The sequence below is a fragment of the Archocentrus centrarchus genome, chromosome 4, assembly GCF_007364275.1.
Source record: "Archocentrus centrarchus isolate MPI-CPG fArcCen1 chromosome 4, fArcCen1, whole genome shotgun sequence".
Classification (NCBI taxonomy): Eukaryota; Metazoa; Chordata; class Actinopteri; order Cichliformes; family Cichlidae; genus Archocentrus; species Archocentrus centrarchus.
The window spans coordinates 24,134,182-24,153,273 of record NC_044349.1 but is presented as its reverse complement, the minus strand read 5'-3'; the positions used below and the strand labels follow the sequence as shown (position 1 = coordinate 24,153,273).

At 39.8% G+C, this 19,092-nt stretch overlaps 1 protein-coding gene across 1 annotated transcript in view; it reads right to left on the bottom strand.

Annotated features, from left to right (window-relative positions):
• Nucleotides 1-3,696: 3,696 nt before the first annotated feature.
• Nucleotides 3,697-19,092, bottom strand: part of ell (elongation factor RNA polymerase II) — a 35,800-nt gene continuing 20,404 nt past the window's right edge. The window contains exons 3-12 of the mRNA XM_030727782.1: nt 16,161-16,282; nt 14,700-14,863; nt 13,330-13,580; nt 13,095-13,219; nt 10,411-10,486; nt 8,116-8,731; nt 7,453-7,519; nt 6,628-6,799; nt 6,458-6,502; nt 3,697-6,371 (exon numbers count right to left, since the gene is read on the bottom strand). Of these exons, the coding sequence (XP_030583642.1) occupies nt 6,267-6,371; nt 6,458-6,502; nt 6,628-6,799; nt 7,453-7,519; nt 8,116-8,731; nt 10,411-10,486; nt 13,095-13,219; nt 13,330-13,580; nt 14,700-14,863; nt 16,161-16,282 (1,743 nt within the window). The 3' untranslated portion in view covers nt 3,697-6,266. The remainder of the gene's footprint in view (nt 6,372-6,457; nt 6,503-6,627; nt 6,800-7,452; nt 7,520-8,115; nt 8,732-10,410; nt 10,487-13,094; nt 13,220-13,329; nt 13,581-14,699; nt 14,864-16,160; nt 16,283-19,092) is intronic.

Here is a 19,092-nt window from a genome sequence, read left to right as displayed (position 1 = left end):
TCCAGCTTACATCAGGGCCCTGAAACTGAAAACCTATACACAAGCTTTGAGAAAGGTAAAGGTCTGCAGAGAAGGTCAAAGTGAAATACACTGTAACTGTCTCCCAGTCCTAGTGTTTTAATGCATTAATTATACCTCTAATAATAACAAGAATAAGAAATAACAATTTTCTGTATCTATTTGAGAACTACCAGCTGACTTTAGACAGGAACAGAAATGTGCAAACAGATATGAGATCTGAAGGCCAGGATGCAGCTCAATGGACTAGATCAAAGTCCTAAATGACTGCAATATTTACAGACACTGTTGTTCACAAATCTAACAGCTTTGCCCAGGGATTTCTACATTAACAAAAAATTTAAGGGGCAAATGTCTGCATGTAAAATAAAAACAAACTTTAAATGGCCTGAGGAACTTCATTTATATTTAAAAACTAGTGAGGCAGTTGGTCAGGAATCAGTTTTCTAGAACAAGATCATATTTTAAGGAAGTTCTACTTTTTTCTTCCCTTCATCTATGCAGACAAGTAAATATTTAAATGGGCACTGTTATTTTTAGTCTGTATACATTTGCGGCTCTGTGTGAAACTCTTATTTGTAATGCAACTTGTGCACATTTCTATGCTTATATGCATGATGTGTACAAAATTGGTCACATCTCATTCAAAGTTTCTGGCATAGTACAAGCTAATTATAGTATGTTATAATTGTTACTTACTTTGTTGCATGACTGTGAACTGTCCACAGTGAGTGATGATTTATAATGAAATGTGTGGTTGAGGGAAGGGTTGGGTTACTATCCGGTCAAGTCACCATGTAATTTTCATAATCTGTTTGCCTGTCTATCTACTCTCTCTTTTTTCCCCCCATGTGGCAAGATGCTTGCTGTAAAACAATCTGATGCACTCAAAGATGAGCAAAAGCATCTATTTTGCTGTAGTAATATGAACCAAGAGTGGTTATGGGAGATGAACTTACATTTTTATGGGTTATGTTGCTGCATTTTTTTTTTTTTTTTTTTATTGAATGACAAATCACATGTGAGGACAAGTGGATGAGTGAATAAGTGATTTAAATGGCAGATCAAGTGGAGTGAAGAGAGAAATAACCTCAGCTCATTCATAGAAAAGTTGGCTGATTCAGCCTGGCGATCCACAACAGAGCCAGCATTGTTTAGAAGTAGGTTTAGTCATGTTCAGCCTGAATGTGAACTAAGATTATAGTTCAAATTGCTGACCTTTAGGCATAAAACGGTACCATACTAAACTGTAAGACTGATAGGCTATGGTATCTTGACTTTGAAAGTAGATCCAAGCAAAATAGCTATGTCTGCTCAAGTGTGATGGATATACGTATTATACTTACAGAAGTCAAATATTATCATATAAATGGGAATATGTCTGTCTATAGCTAGACTTTGCTAAGTGATGAGCTCAAGTCAGATGAGGATGTAGCATCTGGAAAAAGATCAGCAATGAACAAAGGAATCCTCCTCGTATTAGAAATGACCCTAAAGGTCGGACAGTCAGTATGAAGCAGAAACCCATCTATAACAGTGGAAAAGACATGGCAAGCATCACTGGTGCTGCAGAATGAACAAGAGTTAATCAAGATGGTTAACTCAGAGGTCAAAGAGCACTTAGAGGGAAAACTAGCTTTCCCTAGTAGACTCTCTTTGGCCAAGACACAATAAATTGAAATTTTATATCCTTTTAGTGAGGCAAATACAGCTGGTAAAAGGTTAACAGCTTAGTAGACCTTTGCCACTGACTCTTTCACATAAATAACAAGCTTCATGTATGCAGTACTGGCTCATTTTGTCTGAAACCATTTGCAATAACCCTTTCATGTATCTGAGAGATGAGACTTTTCACACCTATGTTAGTGTTAGGGTACTAACTTTGAGAAACCACATGCTTCACTGACACATTTAAAATGTGACTGTTGTCACAAACATCTGCTGATGCATATGTGAAGGCACTTCTGCTTTTAGAGATGTCCAGCGTATGTTAATGTTGCTGGCATTTGTTTGTTTTTAGGATTTCCATTAGCATGGGCCATTGTTATTTTAAGTGTAAGTATACTTAAATGGGACCAATTATGCTCATTTTCAGACTGCATATTTTAATTCCTGGACTCTGTTTACTCCTTATTTATCATAGCAGTCCCTCAGTCCACCCAGATTTGAGGGCTTTGAGTCCACCCACTGACAGAAATAAACTTTTAGTTGCGCTCTTTTTAAAGGCCAAACACCCTTCTTCTGACTGCTCCATGTAAACAAAAGAAAAAAGCAGCAGGTAGGACTTTTGCGCTAACATGGTTATCATCGATATCATAAAGAGCTGAGGGTAGAAAAAGATGGTCCCAAAGAGTGTGTTTTGAGACATTTGGAGGTGGTGCTTTTAGCTCGCATGAATTACTTGTAAAACCGATGTAATTATTTGAAACTTTGTCCTTGTTTAATATAAGCATCCACCATTATAACAGTATATATAACACAAAGTATAATAAAGCCTTTTAACTGAATCTATTATGACATGCCCTCATGTTTAATACCAATTACCTCCAATAAATGTCAGACCTTTATTTCAATGGCGGCCTACATTTTCTTGTGAAAGCATTGGCTCGCTCTGTTAGAACAGAATCTCAATACAAGCAGATCCTGCTCCACTTTTCAGCACACAAATCCAGACAAATTGAATCCCATTTGACTAGTAAAACCTTGGAAACACAGAGGGAGGGGCGACCTCTGTGCCTCTCTGTGTAAACAAGTCCATGTATATGCTGCTGTATGTTGAGGAGAGGGGGAAATGGCAGCATGCCACAGTGAACTCTCTGACCAGGCCCCCTCCAGCTCCCTCAGCAGCGCTGAGGCCAGCTTTGGGATGAGAGCCAGCATAGCGAGGCTCAGGCACAGCTCAGCCCAGCCAACTGGAACGCAGTCGCTATGTAGATTTCTGGGATCTTTCACAGTGTGTCAGATTACAGCGAGCCCTGTCCTCCGGTGCCTGGCTGGAGCATCTTCTGCTCACGCTGCCATGCCAAGGTCTTTTTTAGATCCACATTTTAGTGTCAGTAAACACACATTCACAAATTATAAGAGGATGCCAATTAGACAGAACAAATACGGGTATAGACTACACAAATGCCGAATAAAATGTGAATGCTTTCATTACTTCCCCTTGCAACCAACCAGTCCCTGAGGGTGTCACTGAGCACACGTAACAGTTTACAGATGAAGAGAAACAATGCAGTCCGGGATACCGCATGGATCTAAATATTTCTATTTAGTCTGTTGCCTTCATGGACAAAAATGAGGCACGCCAGGACTGTGTGAAAGCTTTGGAAACTGTGAGGCTGCTGACATCCAAAGGACAGCTGCGGTATTACAAATCTGTCAATTCAGTAATTGTAAAAAAAAAAAAAAAAAAAAGTTTTATTAATGAGAATTTCCTTCATTAGAAATGGTGTTTTAGTAATTTGGACTTTCACAAACCTGTTTTGAGACTCTAAAAAAAGAAAAGATTTCTATAGTATGCCACTATCCATTCAGAAACAACTTTGATACCATCTGTACAAATTAATATTCATGCCAAACTACTTCATTACTCACACTACATCTGAAAAATACATTACAAAAGGAAATTTAGTACCACTATAATAATGGACAGCAACAATGTATTCAGAATTTCACAAATAAAGATTTTAAAGAATTTTATTATTGAAACAAAGATCAATTTCAGTCCCAGTCCCTTATGGTTTTCAAAAAGCGTGCTTTGGGTTTTAGCGCCAACATTTCATGACTATTCTCCAAAGCCCTCTTTGCTTATACAGCAGCATGTATATACTGAAGGGAAAAGAAAAAGAGAAAATAAAACAAAACCCTATACAACAGATCATTTTGGCACAATCAACTCATACAATGGTACTCCTGTGCTGGCGTATCATTGCTGAACAGTTTGCTCTCCATTGGATCAAAATATCTTTCACTGATAAACTCATTCACAATGGATTTTGACCGTAATAGAGATGTAATACAGTAATCATATCTAAATTTTTTGTGGAAAACAAGATACAGTAAGGATGGCGGAAAGTCTTTGGGCAATGCTGAGTGTTGATACTGGTCACAAAACATTCCTCTTCACCAACTTCACCTCTCACACCGGGACATCATCAGGTCCCAGAACCAGCCTCGGTCAGAACCTAGCGGCATTGCTGCAACATGTAACTAAGCGCTGAACTTAATGTAGTGTTTGCATTAGGAGTGAGTAACCTGACATTACACTTGAGCAAGTCCAGCCTGAAGCACAGGTGCCTCCTCTGACATCTGACAAGAAAACCTTTGACTGGATGGTAAATCAGAAACAAAATAAATGATAACAGGAAGTGGGGAATTCAGTGACATGATCCTTTGCCAACATTTGGTAGAGCATTTTGTGTCATCCCACTCGGTAAGCACTTTGGTATACATGCTGGTCAGTCATGTCTACTTGATTACAGGATAATACAGTTGGACTAGGCCTTAGCTTGGATTTGATATCCTTGGGCAGTTTTTTTTTTTTTCTTCTTCAAGTAAAGATACAAAGACTGTTCATTGTAACTCATTCACAAAGCATGCACTCTGCTGGACAAAGAGAAAAGTGTCATTTGGACAAAAAACCCCAGGTAACAGCAAGATTAGAAGAAAAAGTGCTGATTTGTCATATTCACATAAAAAGATCTATATAAGAAATGCATTTGCTGACATTGCTCATCAGGTGAAATTCTGACAGCATTTCTCAGTCGTCTTGAGTGGATCCATCTTGACTTGATCCTTCTCAGAGAGGAGAGCTGACCCAGGAAACAGATTTTTGGGTCGCTCCCTGTAAATACATGACATCACATTTCAAAAAAGGCAAAAACTGGTCCTTCTCTGAGCTAGGGGTCCACCAGGCTCCACTCGGAAGATGAACAAAAATGGCTTCATCTTAACAGTCGTCTCAAATGGACTAGCATGCAGGAAGATTAGCAGACAAAAACAAAATGAAAAAGAAAAAAAAAAAAATTTGATTTTCACAGATACTGTAAACATGATCTGGACATAACTGAAAGTGATAATGGTGCAAGTGAGAAGATATGAACCTAAATTTCCAAACATTCTGGAGATGAAAAGAAAAAGGCTGCAGATCTGCATCCTGTCTGCTTCATCTTACAATTAGAGGATCTTCCATAGTGTGATGAAGAGTAACACTGACATTGAAACATTTTGTTGCTACAAAAGCCATAATAAACTGGAAAGACAATCAAGAGCCAAGTATAGTTTTCACTAATACAATATGCTGAACCATAACTTAGGACCACTGCTGTAACTGATTAACAAGCACTGTAGCTCGTCAGGGCAGTGAGGAGACCATTCAAAGAAAATCCACAGCTCTCGAAGGACTGCAAAGCCATGTCCCCTCCTTTAAGACGTGTGCATATGATTTTAGAAAAGAAAAGCACACAAACCTGTGTCTGATTGTGTGCACTGGTTTTGATTTAAATCAACAGTAATATCTGCACCCCTTTGAGAGATAAACAAAATTATCCCACAAGACTGACAATTCGATGGGCAAGGCAGCTTCTGAATAAAATACTGGCAGACATTCAAAATGTGAGAACAAAACATAAGAGACAGCTTTTAAGCACTGATACTGAGGAGTGTAAAACAGGCTCATCCCCCATTTTAATGTCAAAAAATAAATTAAAAGAAATAGGTTCAATATCTCAACCATTCGTTTTAGTAAGCGGGGGGGGAAAAAAAAATCATTCGTTTAATTTTTCTTAACTCAAAAACAAATTAATTGCATTTGGCATAGAATCTGCAGTCTTCATCTCAGTGTCTCCTTCCCTCCTGTTTCCAAAGCAAGAAAAAGAATTTGGAAATATCCCAAGAATGTGGAAAAGTTTCCATGTTTGACACTTTCCCATCTCTGAACTATAAGCAGGGTGGGCTGTTGAAAAACAAAACAAAACAAAACAAAAAAACAAACCCGCACAGAACCAATTTTTCTGGATGCAAACCAGGCATAACCTCATCTTCAAAAGAGGAGAAAAAAAAAAAAATTAGAGAGCAAAACAGATTGTGTGTCCCACTAGAGCCTTTGGCTCCAATAAGAGGAATACTCCCTTCATGGCATTTTTTTTTTTTTTTTTTTTTTTTTTAAATTCGTGCAAGCGGAATCTGGAGTTTTCCTTTATCTGCTTGGTTTCCAGAAATAACAGGGAAGCAATGTCTAATAACTACTTTTAAAGTTGCTGTTGATCGTACTCCGCAATAAGTTTCTTTATGTGTGCCAGTTTGTTGTGTAGATATTCACAGCGGTTTTTCTCTTGGCTGTAGTTTGGATTAGTCTGCAAGGGATAAGAAAACAGCGTCATAATCTGATAATCTGCTCAGATACTTTGTCATCACTATCAGTTAAAGAGCCAAAACTTACCTTTTTTATTTTATGATACTCTTGAAGTATTTGATTATGAACTGTCTGTTAAGAGAACAAAGAAAAATGTAAAGATGAATGACTTAAACAATGACTTAAACTTGTTGTCTTAATAATAGCTCACTGGTGCCTTCTAAAATATTCTTTTACATCTCTTTTGAGGTATCTACCTTGTACTTGTCTGTGCCTTGTTGGAGCTGTTTAAGCTCATTATCAAGCACAGTGAACTGCCGGGTGATGCCCTCTATTCGAGCATGCAGTCCCCGGTACTCACTGTACTCTGCGTTGAAATCATTTTTATACCTTTGACGCTGCTCCGGAGAGCTGATCACTGTATATTTCCTAGGGATAGGAATACAGAAAGATATAACTTCAGAGATTTTTAAGGAAAAGGGTCACAGTATACATACAACACATTGGTTCTTAAAATCCTGACAAACTGGACAAAAACTGAGGCAAAACAGAAACAACTGCACCTGCTCAGCAATTCCCCTCATCCAACCTTGGCTTATGAGCCAAAGACTACAACTTGAGCCCTTCTCTCATAATGACCATAATAATGTTTTCAAAAAGTGTAACTTAAACTGTAACCCAAAACGTGTGTCATGTCTGTCTTCGTGTGACTGTGAGGAAGAGTATAATTTTTGCTGCAAATTGCAGCAGTGAAGCAGTCGTGTCTCAGGCACAGCTGGAACTGTGGACCTGGATGGCAAAAAGACAAAACGTAATCAGAGGTTTCAGAACACCGGCATACACCTGTGTCCTTCACTTCATTCCCTGTGGTATTTTTTTGTCATGTCTCTCCACCTGAGTGTTGATGGGTCTAACATTGTAGAGTCCAAGTCTAATTGCTCGACTGGGACAATAAGCTACCTCATCCCATCTCTGACTCTCAGCGCAGGCCTGCCTCGTATGTCACCAAATCCGATTTAGTGTGATGAGTTTGTCAGCAGCACAGCTGTAGAATGTGAGACTTGTACTTGCTAAATACTCACAATAAGTAGTCTGCCACTTCAGGTGAAGACGAAGGAATACTGGTAGTGTTGCACATTCCATTAAGATCTGAAACAAGGTCACATTTAGAAAGCATAATTAATCCAAATGTGTCATCTGTGCAGGGTCTCTTCATAAAAACATGCTCTGATGCAAATGGAGAGGTAAGAGCACAAAGAGCATTCAGTGTAATTGGTTATTTGCATTTGAATATAATCATTTATCTACCAGTGAAATTCACAGGTGTGTATTTAAGCCGACTGAAGACATAAACTCGAACAGCAGGGGTCTCAGTTTGTTCAATAAGAAATACACTCATCACATGATGCATCACTTACTCACAGTGATGACTAACTGGAGTCCATCCAAATATCAAGCAGTATCTTTATTCAGAAATCCATATCTAATGTGGCAAAACTGTGTGTGAGAGTGTTGCTCTCACCTGTGCTTTTGTGTGGAATACTGTTGCTTTTGAGGTTTCCTAGGCTCATCTCACAGGCTCTAGCAGGGGTCTCAGTTTGTTCAATAAGAAATACACTCATCACATGATGCATCACTTACTCACAGTGATGACTAACTGGAGTCCATCCAAATATCAAGCAGTATCTTTATTCAGAAATCCATATCTAATGTGGCAAAACTGTGTGTGAGAGTGTTGCTCTCACCTGTGCTTTTGTGTGGAATACTGTTGCTTTTGAGGTTTCCTAGGCTCATCTCACAGGCTCTGGCAGGCTCAGGCACACATGTGTCACGGCTTTTCCTCTCATTTTCCTGCTCCTTTTCTTTCACCCTCTCTTTATCTTTGCTCTTCTCCTTGTCTTTATGCTTTTTTGACTTCTTTTTTGACTTGCTGTTTAAGGAAGAAGAACTCTTGTCCCGTGGCCCCTCCAGGACCGTGTGTCCAGGGGATGACGTTCGGATGGCGGGCGCAGTGGCCACTGTTGACATAGATGAGAGCGAAGGTGGTTGACTGAGCCTCTCGGACACTGCCGTTTCCTGAGAGTCACAGTCACGCCCATTGTTGCTGGAGTCATTGCTGACGTCCGACAATGCTTCAAAAGGACGGGGGATGTCGAGCACAGGTAGCTGCTGGGAGCTTGACGTTATGCCGCCATCTGGCACTGACCCGGCCACTCCTGACTGTGCTCCACCTGCTTCTCCTCTCCCGTTGGAAGAGCTGATCTTGCCATTAACTGGCCCTGCTGCTGTCTTGCTGGCGAGGTGTGATATCCTTGGCTTTTTGTTGACAAGTGGGTCAATGAAGTCAGCAGCAGGTCGTTTCTGGCAAAAACAACAACAACCAAACTATTTTAGTATCAGACCTTAAAACAGTGTTTGATATGAAATTATGGTCCATGTGAGATCAAACAAAATGGTCTAAGCTACGAGCATACGGGAGGAGCAGATATCGCTACAAAGCAACATAGAAAAAGAAAGCCCACAAAGTATTAGAGCAACTGCACTCTTAGCAGCACAGAGAATGATGACTGTGCTTCCTTTTCACAATAGAAGAGATTACATTACAGACAGGCCTTGTTTGACCTAGTCGCCTCTGAAGACTTTGGGAGTGGCAGACTCAATCACTTTGCGCTGGCTCTCCTGACAAGACAACTTGGTGGTGAAAAACAAAAGCAAAAACCAGTGAGGAGCTCAGTTTGAACCAGCAAAGCTCTTCTAATCATTGCCACACAAAGACCATTTGACACCTCTATTCTTTTGAGATCAAAAGTCTCATCAGATGACAGCTAGAATGAAAAGACTTCTTTATGATAGCCATAATGGAGGGGGATAGATTTTAAGTTCAAGTTAGTTCTATTTTTATCTGCCTTATTGTGGATATAGTGTCACATTGTACTGCAGCACTCCCTGATTCATACACTACCTCGCTCAGGTTTATGCAGTATTACCTGCTGCAATTCTGTCTTTTTACCAATGCAGCTAAAAATGGAGCCCGGAGGCCTGTGTGTGTGTGTGTGTGTGTGTGTGTGTGTGTGTGTGTGTGTGTGTGTGTGTGTGTGTGTGTGTGTGTGTGTGTGTGTTTACAGAGGGAGTGAGTGGAAAGGAAGGGGCAAACAGTAGGTGTCTGAGGCAAGAACAGCTGAGTGGAAGGAGCTATTAATAAAACAGAGCAGCTTCTCCTCCCTCTACTTAATGGAAGTGTAAATAATGGTAAATTTAGGAGTCTACACAAACCTAATAGGACTGGCAGTATGAAAATCTTAAAAAAAATTATTTAGGCAATGAGGCGGGAGAATGCAATTTCATGCAGACATAGTATACTACAGAGGATATTTTGTTTAATAACAAAGTATTAAGTATTCATGAAAACTTGTATATTTATTTAAAGATTCTTGAGGAGCTTCTAATATCCCTTAATGAGTAATACGGACCAGCAGCAACCACTTAAGAAAACATTTACTGTAAAGGCACTTTGGAAATTCACTAAAGGAGGATACTGAGAGGAAACATTAATAATTTTGCAGACAGCCAGATAATTTAGAAAAACCCTCCCTGGGAAATACCAGAAACCACCAGACTACAACAACCCAGGTGTCAGGCTGCAGTATTTGGTAAACTGGTGGAAATGGAAAGAAATGGTTCAGTACACATATTAGGTGAAAATCTTACCTCTATTCCTCCCTTTCTACAAGGTTGCTGGAAAAGTACAAAAGGCTCAAGCAAGCTTAGGCATTATCCTTTGTATTTACACTCGACTGAATTTTATTTCTGTATTTTTTGTAAGGAAACCCCCCCCCCCCCCCCCAGACCTGTTTTTATATTTTCAGAAATAGCTTCCTCCATCTTAACATAACATGAAGAGAGCCCTTTATCCTGGTCAGATTACAGGAAAAGACTCAAATGTACAGTTAGTAACGCACTGCTAGAAAAGTGAAATGGCAGATGAGGTTTTAGGAAAATGTGTGGAAGTGACAGACAGGTTAAAGGAAGAGGAGGCTCACTTGAGATGGAGAGCTGTTGGCCAGCTCTTTCGGTGGGCTCTCTGGTGGAGGTGCAGAGCTGTTCTGGGCTTGTTTCCTAAGAGAATTCATGCACACAGACAAAGACAGATCCAAGAAAATGTAATGCACTGCTAGTATGCATAAATTGAAAAAAAACTCCTTTATCTATCCAACTACCCTGTTGATTTAAAGCAAGCATTTGCACTGGCAGCAACGGGGCTTTAACTACCCCAAAATAAATAAAATCAGTTTAAGCATTTGACAAGCCACGTGGCTACAACACTTCTTAGGGCTGAAGCAATCATGACTCAAAATTTATTTGAAATGATTTATATCCTTAAAGCTTAAAATCCAATTTTCCAAGAATGCACTGTTAAGAACAATCCAGCTACAATTTATTCAGTGACAAGCAAATTGTATGTATGAGGTCTTCAAAGACAAGGGACAGTCACTTTGAGAAGCTGAGTGGGTAGCTATGACAACTGAGTGAAGGAGGTGGTACTTGAGTGTGCAGCATTTAATCATGCACAGACAAGGCAAAGCTTCAATAATAAAAGCTGTGCAAATTTTTAACATTTAATACACAATTCCCCCATGCTTTATAATCTTACAGGCGTTGCAGTATGTTTATTCAATAGCTCAACAGTTTGGGCAGCTAGTTCAAGATGAGTGAGAAAGTGCCATGACACTCTACAGTGACCAAGAGAAAGTGAGACAGAGGGAATATGGTACGGCTGCTCACTTGGGTATGGACGCTTGCTGGGCCGGTTTGCAGTACAATTATGAAGAAGCCACTCTGGGCTGCTCCCTTATTCACAAGAATAATAGAACGGTGATTCAAAGGATTGGCAAATGTGTAGCATTTACACTCTAATCTAGGCTGTCTCCACTAGTAGCTTAAGTAACTGCAGCAGTCACACCTGCCCTTAGGAATGTTGCTGTTTGAGCTCATCACCCAAGAACCATCACAGTGCCAGGTATGAACAAAGCCTCATTAAGTACCAACAAAAACAAAAGCAGTGCCAATATATGGCAAGCAATGATAAACAGTGCTCAACTCCTCAAAGTTAAAGTTAACTTTCAGGTTAATGAAGCTGGTTTTTAGCCTGCTTCCTCAGAGTTCTAGCAATGCAAACCGAGAAGTCACAAAAAACAAACATTACATTTGGGTATGATATGTAAAAAGCATTTTGCACATGCTGAGATGCTGTTGTGACAGCTGAGGACATCATCAGTAGGGGGCAGTTTGGTACACCAAGCCTTGTCAGTGCCCCACCCTTGTTAAATCAAGGCGCGTGTCTGTGTGTGTCTGTGGTGTTGACAAAGACAGACAGGAGTGAGACGGCAGGCTGACTGATACAGCTGAACCTTGGACAGGTGCCACTTCACACACAGATCAGCATGTGCTGGAACACTGTTGCATCATGTGCACCCCACTCATGTTGCTGTGCTACTCCTGCGTGACTGACTGCATTGGGCTCAAAACTCTGGAGGAGCTACGGAGGGGGAGGTGGTATTTAGGTGGGAGGCTGTTTGCTAGTCAGCTGGTAAACTCTCAAAAAGAGCTCAAAGTACAGTAAAGAGAGACACAAATGGGGAGCAAGCATGTATGGATCTTCACAAACAAAATACAAGCACACACACACACAAACATAAAATACACTGACGAGAAAAATCTATAAACAATCCAACCCCCCCTTTGTAAAACTAACTTTTGTTAAACCTTAAATTGCTGACACAATCGAAAAAGAAATTGGTGACTCCCTTCAGGTGTGTGCCACAGTTAAGTTTACTGTGGATAATTGGAGCTATTCTGGAGTCCACTACGTAAAAACAAACCGAGCACTGAATCTTGCTGGTCTATATATAGCAAGTCGGGCGCTTGCTTTTCCTCAGTGTCCCAGACCATGAGAAACCAGATTTTTCCACCGGGATGAAGGCCAGCAGCTCATGCTGTTAACAAATACAGCACTAAGAGGAAATTCAGTGGAACACACAAATCTTCCTCAGGGCACCTGCTATTCCAATACTTACAATAATCCAATAATTTCAATCCAAAATAGCCTTATACATACACTGATCATATCTCAAACTACAGATGGAAAGAAAAAAAAACATCCATATATATATATTAACCATCACTTTGTGGCTTAATTCTTGCCACAAAGACAAAACAAGGTGCTTTTCAGTTTGAAGTATTTTTAAGTCACAACACCATGACATGTAACTTAAGTCTACTAATCTATCTATCTATCTATCTAAATCCATTGCTATAGTGTCGATTATTGCTGCTTGCATACATCATCACAGAGAAAACCATCTTCTTCTGCTTATCCTTTTCAGGGTCGCGGGGGGGTGGGGGTGCCTACACCAGCTGCCATAGGGCAAGAGGCAAGGTACAGGGCCAACACAGAGCGACAGACAACCATCCACACTCATATTCACACCTATGGGCAATTTAGAATCACCAATTAACTTAACCCTACTAAGTGCATGTCTTTGAACAGCATGCAAACTCCACACAGAAAGACCCCGGCTAAGATGGAGTCTTACTATGAGGCAGTAGTGCTAACCACCATGCCACTGTGCTGCTAAACTATAATAAAAAATTAAAAAAAACAAACAAAAAAAACTTTTAAAAATGTAAATATATACATATTTACTGTAATTGCAATCTGACATACCTGAACAGAATTCTCTTGAGAAGCTGCTGGTCTCCTTCTGTGTAGCCTGGCCAGTCCTTCTGAATTTCCTTATACAAAAAGTCCTTTAATGTGAAAGTGTTCTCTCTTCCATTCAGATTTGCAACCTAGGGAAAAAAAAGCCAAAGTCTCAGGTCAGCCTAACTGCCACTAAATTATCATCAGAAGATCTACATGGGTGACAGAGGGAAAACCCTAAAATAAGCGTGTGAGAAACCTGTTGCAGGTAGCTATCCAGGGAGTCTTTGTCCAACTGCGAGAGGCCATCCTTCTGCAACCTCAGGATCAGCTCAGGCTTCTTGTAAGGCTTGAGGGCCAGCAGGTGTATAAGGCGCTCTCGGAGCGGCCTATGTTGAGTTGTGCCCTTCTTTAGCGTACTGCTAGAGATAATGACAGGCCGAGACGTCCTCCGTAAGGGGGCGATGTCTGAGAGACCAGGGGCTGGTTTCCGGATCTGCACTTTCTTACCTAAGAAGAATTACAAAGTAAAAAAAACTGTTAAATGATACATTTTTGCTGGCCGTCTGGTGTGCACTTTTGAGTCATTCAAAGGTAAGGAAAAAAAAAAAACTCATCAACTCAAAGAATGTAAATCCTTAGGAAAAATGCCTGTAGTTTGGTACTATTTCGAAAGTATAATGAAATGCTCGTCTTACGATAATTTTAATTATAATGGACACTTAGTGAACTATACTATAATTTAATCAAATAAAAATACTGTTAGAAAATGACTCATCAAATTACTTTTTGGCTGGCAGCCAGTGTATCTTTATTTTCTTAAGAACAACAAAAAAAAAACTGCAATTTCATCACAACATCTTAACACAGTGACTGTTAAAGGCTGGGAGAACTTGTAGATGACTCACAAATGATGCATCATGAAATGATCTTTCATGTTGCCACACAGACTTGAACTTAACTTCCAGTTAAAACAACAGTTATCACCATCTCCCTGTGACACCTTGCTTTCATATCATCTGATGAGACCAATACCCTGTTTGGTTCCACAGCACACAAGGACTAAATGTTTTTGACTCAGTCCTGCACAGTCAACAGGCTTACACTGGATTTCTTTCTTTGCAGGCAATGAGGCAGAGCTACTGTGGCTTTCTACTTCAACTATAGCACAGGGTGTTTTTGTAGTGCAGGTCTGATACCAAAACAGAAATTCAGGAAGTGGATGCGTTACGCCTGGGGGTGTTTCTCCTTCTGTGTGTTTAAATTACAATCATGGGATTAAGGAGAAATGGATTAGTGTGTAACCCTTTGCATGCTTGGGAAACATATCATTGCTTGTTTCAATCTGTTATGATGGTATTGTGCCATTCAGACAAAGGTCACTTTATGGTAATGCCTTGTACAGATTCAATCAGATACACAGTGAGGAAACTTAAAACAACCCGTCTGGTCCAGTGAGACCCCATTCACCAGCAGAGCATGGGCCACGTGTGGGTGTTTGCAGAGAAATATCACTTCACACGAACCAAAAGCAGAACACTAGCAGTCTTACCACTCTGTGCAAATAGGTGCCTCTGACAATGACAGACTAACAGTTGGAATTCATGTGTCAGTATTGTGTTTTCTCACCTACGTATCGTCCCCCAGGCTTAATGACGATTGCACTCCTACTGCGAGTCTCCTCCTCAACCTGGGCCATGCTTTCTCTGGCCTTCTGGTAGGAGTCGTCTGTGGCACATACTGTAATCTTGTCCTGGATCCCACCCAAACAATCCAGCTGAATGCTCCCTTCACTGCCAAAACAAAGAGGAGATGGTGAGAGAGGAAGACAGGGAGAGAATAAACAGAAGTTTGAATAGGAAAAGACTGAAAGAAAATCACTTATTTGAGATAGGAAATAAGACAACTATGTTATATTTCAAAGAGGGCTACTTTAAAGTACAGAGCATAAAAGATGTCCCTATTGTCAGGAGTAACCATGTATTTATAACATTAAGTATTAAAGACTTAGCCATTTTCAATACCCCACCCCTTCACTGTGCATTCCTGCCCACATGAGATCTATTAAACCCCCCGAGGGCACAACTATTATTTTTTCAATTTCCAGCCAACTGTGGGTTCCCACAGTACGACTCACTGCTGCATCAAATCCTATTCTTTCACCGACTTTCCGGTTCTCTTTGATTCCCATTCACTTTGATGAGGATTTGGCAGAAAATGAGATGGTGCCTGCACAGTCGATGGAAGTTGAGCTCTGTCATTTGGGCTTTAGACTGCAACTTGAGGTTGATGAGGATCAAGTCAGAGATTCGAATTAACTCCAACTGACCCACTTTTTAAAAATACTTTCAGAACAATGGGGTCAGAATCTTGTCAAGAGAAATACAAGATTCTTGTTCCTCATTCTGTCCTTCCATTTCCTTCCTCTTCGATGCAGACATCTGGTGGCACTCATTTAATTTGGTGAACAGTTTGCGTATATTTTGCAAGAACGTTTTGTTTAATAACTCAATCTAGAAAAATATTGTAAAAGCAACTGCAATGGGAGAGTGACTAAACAGTGTATGTCACTTGGCTCGCAGCACAGATCAGACCATATACCAGTTTCAAAGCTCAAAAACTTCAGAGTTAAAACTTTATAATTTGTGACTGCTTCCTGGAGCCAAAGCCCCCCATCTGTGTTCATCTACACTGCCTGTAAAGCAGTGAACTGAGAGACCTGGTGATTCACCTCAGGTCCCATGTTTAACAGATGTCTGCCTGGAAACACTCAGATAATTGAACTCCAAAGACTGCAGATGATTTACACAGAGTTTCAATATATTGACAGAATATGACATAACATTTAGGTCACTGGTGTTTTTACATAGTTTTCCTAGTGCCAGCTCCAAGCCCAGATAAATGGAAGGGTTGTGTCAGGAAGGGCATCAAATCAGGGAGTAAAATCTGTGCCAAATCAAACACACAGATCCATCTGCTATGCTGACCCCTTGGGAAATAAGGGAGTGACTGAAAATACCTTTGTATTTTTACATATGACAAATTTAAGAAAAAGAAAGAAGCTGAATGTGAATTTGTGTTCGATTTCACCTGGTGATGTACTGCTGGATGCAGTCAAAGCTGCCCTGGGGGTTATCTCTGCCCACATTCGACAGGTAGAAAGAGAAGGTTTGGAGTTCACTTGAATTTTCTGACCGTGGTATTGAAATTTTCTGTTGAAGACAAAAAAACAAAAAAATGCAAATATATTAAAATCAACATGGGATTAGGGACGGATGGACAGACACACACACACGATATATGTTTAACTGTCATTAAGAAAACAAAAATAAACCTCACCAGAAACTGGCCTGTTCATCTTGCATTCATAAATATGTGATGCATATTACTAACATCTTTAATATACTTCATACTTTCCAGACAGTGTAGTACACAGTTAAAAAAAACTAAATACAAAATTAATCTAAATTTATCACCTTGATTTTTTTTTTTTACATCTACAACTGCAGCACCTATAGTGCTGGAGGAGGGTTTTACAAGCATCTCTGTTGCTTGTAAAAGACTGAAGAATGTAGAATTAGCCGGTGTTAACTAGCTACTAAACCTCTCATAAGCAAAGCTTCTGGACACTTGATTAAAAAGGAGGAAATAATTTAAGTAACAACTAAGATTCATATGCTGCATTTTCCTTTTAAACTAGATTGCTTTACTATAATAGTGCACAATGTGTGAATGTGGTTGACATTTTAATGCAGTGCAAATAAGCAGGATAATAATCTCCTTAAAGGGCAATGCGTAGAGTGAGCGGAGAAAACACGGGGTGACTGAAACCTTTTCTGACACACTTCTGATTCACCTCAAAATTATTTTATTACACTGTGAATCCAAGAGCGAATCAATTCTACAAGTTGTGGAAAGAAACAGCTCTATTACATTTAGCCTTACAGTGTGAGTAAAGGCAGAGGGTTGTGTTTTCAGGCTGACTGAATTCAAGTGGTGTCACAGCCAGAGACTGTGCATCTCACTGAGCCAGTGTGACGAAAGATAGCTGCAGTTACTAATTAGATGGTTTTGGATCCCTAGCATAGGTCCTCTTGATTGGTGAGCAGGTTATTGCTGGTGACCCAACCTAGACCAGAGGCTCAAGCCTGTGACTCACCGTCTTAATCAGTGCTGGAACTCACATGCAGGCAGACTGCAGGCAGCTAAACTATATTTTACCAAAGACCTCAACATGTGCGAAGGCTGCAGGGTGCCGAATTTAAATAAATGCAAACAACTTTATTTGCATACCTGTAAAACTTGTGCTCCATAAACAAAAATGAGAAACGGATGATCAAAAAAAAAAAAAATAAAATAAATTTATAGTGCAGTTCTGCTTTTAAGTGTCTGAATTACTACAAGTATGCTGGTGAGTACACAACTGTCATGGCAGGAGGTGGAGAAAACATGCTGTTTTTAGAAAGGAGGAAAAATAAGATGCACAAACAAAAAAAACAACCTAGAGGAAAACAACTTTAATCACATCATAGAGGACAGACTGAACCCTAATAACAAACTGACCAAGCTCAGGTTATCAGATGCCTCAATACTATATGCTGATGCTCTATTTTTTAAATAAACGCCAACCTTGTCTCTTGTTTAACAAGCATAAAATAAATAAATACTCATACTTTAAGCTATAGTAAAACTAAGCTAGAGATCAACTGTCCAGTGCTGCCACTCCTGGCAGCAGAGACAGTTGGGCACAGCCCCATCATGACTCAATCACTCACATAGTTACTTGTACCTGCAATAAAACTCTGGTCTACAGCAAACATTGGGAAGAAAAAGGAAAGAAAATAAGTTGGGAAAAATACACACTATGCTGATAAAAGAGGCTTACTCTAAAATCAATAAGGGCCTTTCTATTGAGTATTTCTTGCTTGACAGTGTTGGCTTTAAAGGTAGAAGCTGTCTCCAGGCTTATGCATGGAAGAATATGAAACCTGTTATGGCAGTTTGAGAACATGAAATGTATGTGGGAAGAAGATCAACAGTGATACAAGCTGCACTATGTCATGTGTTGAAAGACACCTACATATACAGTTGGCACAATATTAAATTTGAACACTGTTAGCCTGTCAGATTTACTTGAAAAAGCAGTAGATAGAGAAGGTAGGTGACTGTGTGAATCCAGATATAATTAAGAGGCACTGGAACTGAGTGAGAGGCAGGGCACAGGGGAGTGACTCAGTTGACTCAGTTGACTCACTGACTCACGTTGTAGAGGATGAAAGAGTGAGAAGAGGCTCCTCCACACCAAATGGCTCAGGCTCCACTTTAACAAAGTGTGCAAACCACTATGTGGATACATTAACTTACTCATCCATGAAAGAGCACAGCTTCTAAAGACATTTTTCATCAAACATGACATTCTCTTCTTTGCTGGTAGTGAGTGGGGATTTTTCTCTAGTTTGTGTTTACTGTGCATCTGAATTACTAAAGTCTCTTTGTACATTGAGTAGGTGGTGACAAATGATTTAATTGCAAAGTTATATGTGCATAAAAAGCATGCTTCATTAGGACTGGATACAGGTGATTTTTCTTCTTTTGCAATTAACATATGAATTTTAAGTAGAGCCAAAATATTAATAATGCATTTAATAAGTTATGAACTAACACTAACACTTGTGGGAGTTGGGAAAACAAATGTAACTGCAGATCCAGCCTGGCCAGGGAACACCACCGAGCACTCTCTCTGAACTGCTGCATCCGACATCAGAACCAACAGAGCAGTGGATACTAAAACCTAAAGTAAACGTCTCTTTGTTAACTAGTTTTCTTCAAAAGGACCCCCCCCCCCCCCAAGCATGTTAAGTTTAACTTGCATGGTGAAAACCTTCCATTTATTATCTTCAAGAGATTTAACACAATACCAAAAAAAAAAAAAAAAAAAAAGAGTTATGGAAACATAAGTACACAAAAAAAGTTTTGTTTTTTTTTGTTTTGTTTTTTTTAAAGTGACCCAAACCCCCAAACT